We start from the raw sequence: 8,043 nt of genomic DNA on the forward strand, positions 1-8,043 counted from the left end.
TTGGTAAATATGAAAAATTGAGTATAATAATGCACATAAGGGCAATGGGACCATTTTTCTTTTGTCTGGATGATGTACCTTTCTTATTTGAAAGGATTAATTTCGAGAATGACATAGAAGCATGCAACTTGGCTTTATTTTATTTTTTTAAAGATTTTTAAAATTTATTCATGAGAGCTATAGAAAGAGAGGCAGAGACACAGACAGAGGGAAAAGCAGGCTCTCTGCAAGGAGCCCAATGCAGGACTCGATCCCCAGACCCCGAGATCATGCCCTGAGCCTAAGGCAATCACTCAACCACTAAGCCACCCAGGCATCCCCCAACTTGGCTTCATAAAGAATATATCAGAAACATAACTATAACTCCTATGCCCTATTACCTTAAAATATTCATTTTACTTTGCTTGGAGTTGGTCTCTGAATCACTTAGGAAGAGGTTCAGCTGTGACAGCCCTGGCAACAATGACTTTACCATGAAAGGGTTTATTCTCTCCCCTAAAGAAAGTCTGGAGATTAGCAATCCAGAGGTGGAATGGTAGTGCCACAAAGTCAACAAAGCTGTTGTGCAATGCGTGGCTTACATCCCCAAAGTCACCTTGTGGCCCAAAGTGGCTGCTAGAACTCTATTACTTAAATGGCAAGAAGGAAAAAGGACAAGGAGGAAAAAGTATGCCCCCCCCTCCTTTAAAGGTCTTCCTGGAAGTCCTGCACACACTTCTACTTATATTTCATTGACCAGAACATAGTTACTTGGCATTACTGAACTGCAAGGGAGGCTGGGAATTTTCAGTTGGGTTTACTGCCTTCCTTTTTTTTTTTTTCTTAAAGATTTTGTTTATTTCTTTATTTATGAGAGACACAGAGAGAAAGAGAGAGGCAGAGACATAGGCAGAGGGAGAAGCAGGCTCCCTGCAGGAGCCCAATGTGGGACTCAATCCCAGGACTCTGGGATCAAAGTCCTGAGCCAAAGGCAGATGCTAAACCTCTGAGCCACCCAGGCATCCTTGGGCTTCCTGCCTTCCTGAATGAAGTTAGAGTTTTATTACTAAGGAAGAAAGGGAAGATGAAAAAGAAATAGGCAACTAGCCTATGGCCTAGGATAGGTAACAATTTCCACTGTATAGTTGTTAAGTTAATGTATTACTGTATAGTCTTAACTGATTTTGAAATTATTTGAGAATAAAAAATATTTAAACTTTCAGAATTTTAGAGGAAGGACAGTTTCTTACTTAGCAAAATTAGTGGCCTTCCCAAGTCTAGAGAAGAACCCTAGGATATTTTTACTCTCCATACACAGATATCACCATCTCAACCTGGCATCAAATTTAAATTTCATGAAGTAATGAAAATTAGTGAAGAACTCTTAAGTTCTGAAATCAATTAAAGAAAATCTCTCACCTGTCTTATCTTTGTTTTTAGGAGATCAATGATCTTTTAGTTAAGGAAAAGATCATGCAACTTACCCAGCAAAGACTGCAAATCCAGACTCTTCAGAAGAAGGTGGTAAGCTTGGAGACTGCACTGAGTTGTATGACCAGAGAGTTTGAGATTGAAGTTTGTAAAGTGCAGCAACAGGCAATGATAGAGAACCAAGCAGGGCAGGTTGAAATTGACAAGCTGCAGCAACTTCTCCAGATGAAGGACAGAGAAATGAATCGAATCAAAAAGCTGGCCAAGAACATACTGGATGAGAGAACAGAAGTGGAAAGGTTCTTCTTAGATGCTCTACACCAAGTGAAGCAACAGATCCTACTTAGCAGGAAGCATTATAAACAGGTTGCACAAGCTGCTTTCAATTTTAAAATGAGAGAGGCATATGCAGGAAGAACAGATTATCCTAAAATCCGAACGTTCGATGGCAAAGAGCACAGCACCAATAGTGTGAATCAAGATCTTATGGAGGCTGAGAAATGGTACTAATCATACCTTTAATATTTTATCTTTTGTGCTGCAACTTTTGTACCTTTTAGAGGAATAAGAACCCTGAGTTCAGTTTGCTAGTATCTAAATATTGAAAAGATTGCTCACGAAGTTATTTGAGGACAGGAACTATCTTACTCATCTTTGTAACACCTATGCTTAGCACGGTGTAGGGCTTAGTAGGTATTCTTAATAGATTCCCTTTATTTTTTAATTTTTTAAAAATTTATTTATGATAGTCACACACAGAGAGAGAAAGGCAGAGACATAGGCAGAGGGAGAAGCAGGCTCCATGCACCGGGAGCCGGACGTGGGATTCGATCCCGGGTCTCCAGGATCGTGCCCTGGGCCAAAGGCAGGCGCCAAACCGCTGCGCCACCCAGGGATCCCAATAGATTCCCTTTTTTAAAAAATTATTTTTTTATTTTTTAAGACTTTTTTTTTAATCAGAGAGAGAAAGCAAGTGTGATAGAGAGCATGAGAGAGAGAAAAAGCATGAGCAGGCGGGAGAGGTAGAGGGAGAAGCAGAGTCCCTGCTGAGCAGAGAGCCTGATGTGGGGCTTGATCCCAGGGTCCTGGGATCATGACCTGAGCCAAAGGCAGATAGATGCCTAACAGACTGAACCACCCAGGCATCCCCAGATTCCCTTTTGTTATGACAGAGACTTGATAAAGAGACTAGATCATTTGTTCCATAAAATGTCATTGTAATATCTTTTAACGTTTTATTTTCTGTAAACTCATTATGAAGGTTTGATCAGATTCAGTTTAAACATTTTTGATAAACATACTTTCACAAATATTTTGTAATGTTCCCTTTACTATTATGAGATGAAATTCATAGGTAATAATATCTAACTAAACATATAATTTAAAAAACCAATATAACAGTTCTTTGTAATAATTCTTTATTGTACAGAACTGTCCTATGGATTAGCTGACATCCAGTAGTGGGCCCCCATCACTGTGTTATCCAAAAGTCCCCACAAGTTTCCAAAATACACTCCAGATATCCACTGCTATTATGATAAAGGTAGCAGAAGGCTTGAGACAGTTGTAAATTGTATATAATGATTGTTTCCTGTTAACATTTTTGTCTTATCCTTCTTTTTCTTTTAAAGGAAACCACCCCCCCCCCATTTTTAAAGATTTTATTTATTTATGAGAGACACAGAGAGAGACACAGGCAGAGGGAGAAGCAGGCTCCATGAAGGGAGCCTGACATGGGATTCGATCCCAAGTCTCCAGGATCAGGCCCTGGGCTGAAGGCGGCGCTAAACCACTGCGCCACCCGGGCTGCCCCTTATCAGTGTATTCTTAAGCCATAAATTATACAGCATTTTAAGGATTATTCTGAAAAAACAAAACAATTACGTTTTATATCCCAGTGTAGTTAGGTTCTTCAAAGGCCTTAACTCAAGAAACTTAAAAGGACTCTCTACTACTATGTACTAAATATCTTATTAACAGTGCTTCCAAATGAGTTCTCTGCTTTGTTTTATAATGGACTAATAATTTGTAGGTTCTTTTAAATTACATAGCTGTTGGGAAGGTTGGACATGATGTGGCTTCTGAAGGATAAGATTCTTTTACAAAAATGTCCGTAGTAGGATTTTTAAAACTTTTTGCCATATTCAGAAATCTGTTACTTCTATTACCAAGAGGTCCACTATAATTTCCTTCTTTTCAATTAGCAATAATCGCACCTTGGATAAACCTCATTGGCTATGATACTGCCACTGTGCAAAGCTTAATTTCTTTTTTTTTTTTTTTACTGTGTCAAGCAAATTGAGTCTGTACCATACATAAGGAAGTTTCTTTTACGTTTTTTGTCTCCAAAGCGGTAAGTAGGTTTTCAGACGGAAGTATATAAAATGATTCTCCACATTGTTATTCTAGAAACTGGACTCTTCCTCTCCTGCCCTTGTGTGACATTTTTGCTACTGAACAACTTCTCATCTTAACCTCAGTGTTCTATTGCCTGTACCAGCAGGGCAGAAGTGATTAAAATATTACATCATCTGCTTAGGAGGCAGATTGAGGAAGAAAAGTTGAAGTATACAGTGATCATAAGGCAAAACCTAAACTTTTAAAGAAAACTAACCCAATGGGCCTATGTGTAAAAACATTTCTTACATTGTACAACCAATACTGTCTACAATGTCAGCCAGCTTTCGTAAACAGCAAATAGACTACGAATCCTCCAGGAAAGTGATAATATAAATAAAGACCTGCCTGGGGAGCTTAGCTGCGGGTTTATTTGGAAGTAAGAAAATAAGCTAGATAACTTAGGTGTTATTTTCTAAATGTACTTTGTTATTCTGTTTTCATAGCAAAATATCTGATATAAAAAGAAACGTTAAAAGGATTCAGCAATAATCTCACCTTGTAAATAACTTTTTTGTTGTTTTTGTGTTTGTCTTTGGATGCATAATGTTATATAACAACTTCCTATTTTACTTATTTGCTTAATGTTTGGGCACAAACTTTTTTCTTATTATAGCTTTTCTTATTTTTATCTTAATGACTTTATATAACATTTCAGAATGGCTAGCCTATTGATAACCTTTTCAACTTATGATTTTGTAATGCAGTTTTCTTTGTAGTCATTACATTTGGAAACCTCTTAATATTCAGTTACAGTTTGGAAACTTTCTCATGCTTACATATTTCATATTTTTTAAAAAGATAAAATGCTTATTACTTTGGCCATATTTTTCTGTCTCATTTTTTTTCTTTGAAATTCTTCAGGACAGATATTCAAGGAAATGTGGATATTGGAGATTTGACCTGGGAGCAGAAGGAGAAAGTCTTGAGATTGCTCTTTGCAAAAATGAATGGTTTTGTTCCTAGGTAACTCCCTATTTTTGTAACGAAATACCAAGTTGTTATCAAACCTAGAAACCATATAATAACAATAACCTAATGGAGGTCAGAAAAGTTTCTAAGGAAGTAAAAGTTTGAGCTGACCTCTAAAAGGTAAACAGAGGGATCCCTGGGTGGCGCAGCGGTTTGGCGCCTGCCTTTGGCCCAGGGCGCGATCCTGGAGACCCGGGATCGAATCCCACGTCGGGCTCCCGGTGCATGGAGCCTGCTTCTCCCTCTGCCTGTGTCTCTGCCTCTCTCTCTCTCTCTCTCTATGTGACTATCATAAATAAATAAAATTTAAAAAAAAATAAAAATAAAAAAAAATAAAAGGTAAACAGAAGCAGAGTGTGTAGGAAAAAACATTCTGGACAGAAAAAATAGTATTTTCAGTGTTGAATTGGAGATGATGGCAATATATTGAAGTAAAAATACTCAAGGCATTTGTAAATAGGGATTGGAGTACAGGTGAGTTTAGGGAGGGAGACTTGAACATATTTAGTGAAAACTAATAGGTGAGTGTAGGAGAGAGGATGAAGGTAGAAGAGTAAAGAGCTGAGGCTAGGAATAACCAGTATAATAAATAAGAACAAATAATAGGACAACGAAAAGAAAAGAGCTTAAAGACTTATGGAAAAAAAAAAAAAAAGACTTATAGGTTAAATGGAAAAAAGGAGAACTTTGAAATGGCCTTTGTGTCTCTGGTAGCCTTCCAAAGTTTTGTTTGCTTTTTGTTTTTTATTAAGAGGTGGAAAAGAATACAGGCTGAAGGTACAGAATGTCTGTCTCATTTTGAGTTGACTTTTCTGTACCCCAAGAAACAACCAGAGTTCTAGGCCTCAACTTCCATACTGTGTTGTTTTCAACACTAGAGAAACAAAGGAAATTGAGTAGAAATATTTCATACCAAAGCAATGAACTTAAATCTGGCCACTATGGAACAAGTCTAAGCTTGTTGGAATCCCATGCCGGAGTTGGATGAAGGAAAAAGATGGGAATAGAACAGTGAAATGTGAGGTAAAGAGGAGATGAAAATGAGAAAACTCGGGCAGCCCCGGTGGTGCAGCGGTCTAGCGCTGCCTGCAGCCCAGGGCATGATCCTGGAGACCCTGGATTGAGTCCCACGTCGGGCTCTCTGCATGGAGCCTGCTTCTCCCTCTGCCTGTGTCTCTGCCTCTCTCTCTCTCTCTCTCTCTCTGTCTCCATGAATAAATAAATAAAATCTTAAAAAAAAAAAAAAAAGAAAGAAAATGAGAAAACTCAAGCCCAAGTGGAGAGGAATTAGATGATAAATGGTCTATCAAAGCAAGGACAGCAACTAGAAAGTTTATGAATTCAGTTGATTGTATGATTGTGGTTTTAACAGTATGATATTTTCCTTTGTGCTTAAACAAGTCAAGGAATATAACCAATAAATTGTACTCTTTAGTGCATCAGCAATCACTGTGCCTATCTCCGGTACTATAGTATCCAAAGTACATGTTTTTTGTGCATCATTATTAGACTATTTAATACAGCCATATTTTGAATGTGTTTTTTTCTCACTTTCATATGTACCTAATTGAGGACCAGTTTTAGGAGTAGAGTATGTGTCTTTATCTGCTGGCAGGTCAACCTATTATATTTTTTATAATCCTGTTAAGCTCACTTTACTTTTTTTTTTAAGATTTTTAAATTTATTTATTCATGAGACAGAGAGAGAGAGGCAGGCTCCATGCAGGAAGCCTGATATGGGACTCAATCCCAAGACCTCAGGGTCACATCCTGAGCTGAAGACAGGCACCTAACCACTGAACCACCCAGGCGTCCCTAAGCTCACTTTCCATTAGAATATTGAATTAGTGATATAATTATTTCTTTTTCTTTTTTTATTTAAAGATTTATTTATTTATTAATAAATAGAAACACAGAGAGAGAGAGAGGCAGAGACAATAGGCAGAGGGAGAAGCAGGCTCCATGCAAGGACCCTGATGTGGGACTCGATCCCGGGTCTCCAGGATCACACCCTGGGCTGCAGGCGGCGCTAAACCGCTGTGCCACCAGGGCTGTCCTATTTCTCGTTCTTAAAACAGATTTTCCAAAGTAGAAGAAGAAATCTTCATACTGGGTCTATCTCCATTAGGTAATTTTTCTGTTTGAGGTTCTTTTTGTGGGAATGGAATTTTTCTGGCCATCTTTTTGGTCAGTAGTCTGGTTTAGTCTTAACTATCACCATTAATAGCTGTTGTATCTGTATCATCATTATGACCATCTCCATAAATACTACCATTTAAGTTCAACACATCTCAACTTTAAGAGAAAATAAGTTTATATTAACTTGCTTAACATTATATTGTCTCTCTATATATAAAGCTCAGTTTTGAAAATAAGAAGCTCATCCAACTAAAGCATTTCCTTTAGCACTATTAAAGTGTAGTTGAAATGTGGAGCATGAGGAGACATTAACTCATTGTTAACTTTTACCTACCACAGGAAATACAGCCAGCATTCTAGGCCTCCAGTTCCAGACTATGTTGTTCCTGATGATGGAAATACAGAGGAATTAGAGTAAGAGCTTTCTTGACAAAGCAATGACTGTGAACCTGATCACAGTGTGGGGACATTTTATATGTGCTAGAACTAAGTGGGAGTTATATGACAAGTCTGTTGTTCTGAATCAAGTTCCATGTGTATGTGGTTGTTGACAGGTCTGTTATTTTATCATTATTGCAGGAATGACAGTAAGCTTCAAGATCAAACCTTCATCACCCAGCAAGTACCAATCTCAGACTCTTCTAGTGAACTGATGATACCCAACATTCAGAAAGGATCACAAGAGTCTGACATAGTAAGGAGTCTAAAAATCTAACCAAATAATACACATAGTAACTGCTACTTTTTCCATGCAACTTCTTGCTAAGTCACTAGCCAAGAGCTCTCAGGGTTCAGCGAAATGAGTAATAACACTAGTGTAAGATTGTGGACATTTTTATAACATATCTACACTTTGGCAGGCATATCTACTTAATGCAAATGCACATTTGTGCCACTTTTAGTAAATGTGGAAAAGCCTATAAATTGCCTTTTGAAATATAGCCTAGCCAAAATATGTACTAGCTTTTTTTTTAAAAGATTGTATTTATTTATTCATGAGAGATACAGAGAGAGCGAGGCAGAGACACAGGCAGAGGGAGAAACAGGCTCCATGCAGGAAGCCTGACGCGGGACTCAATCCCAGGTCTCTAGGATTATACCCTGGGCTGAAGACAGTGCTAAACC

At 38.0% G+C, this 8,043-nt stretch overlaps 1 protein-coding gene, 1 long non-coding RNA gene and 1 pseudogene across 6 annotated transcripts in view; 2 read left to right on the forward strand and 1 right to left on the reverse strand.

Moving 5' to 3' along the window:
* The window catches only part of BBOF1 (basal body orientation factor 1), a 56,166-nt gene that overhangs the window by 27,092 nt on the left and 21,031 nt on the right, over nt 1-8,043 (forward strand). For all 5 annotated transcript variants that reach the window (XM_077909966.1, XM_077909964.1, XM_077909962.1 and 2 more), the window contains 4 exons: nt 1,420-1,913; nt 4,672-4,773; nt 7,258-7,332; nt 7,498-7,612. In XM_077909966.1, the coding sequence (XP_077766092.1) occupies nt 1,420-1,913; nt 4,672-4,773; nt 7,258-7,332; nt 7,498-7,612 (786 nt within the window). The remainder of the gene's footprint in view (nt 1-1,419; nt 1,914-4,671; nt 4,774-7,257; nt 7,333-7,497; nt 7,613-8,043) is intronic.
* On the reverse strand, nt 3,497-3,671 carry LOC144321493 (U4 spliceosomal RNA; annotated as a pseudogene).
* On the forward strand, nt 4,772-6,094 carry LOC144320886 (uncharacterized). Its single transcript, XR_013386514.1, has 2 exons — nt 4,772-4,899; nt 5,119-6,094. It is a non-coding gene; the product is annotated as an uncharacterized LOC144320886 (long non-coding RNA).

This window comes from Canis aureus, chromosome 9 (genome assembly GCF_053574225.1).
Source record: "Canis aureus isolate CA01 chromosome 9, VMU_Caureus_v.1.0, whole genome shotgun sequence".
In the NCBI taxonomy this organism is placed as follows: domain Eukaryota; kingdom Metazoa; phylum Chordata; class Mammalia; order Carnivora; family Canidae; genus Canis; species Canis aureus.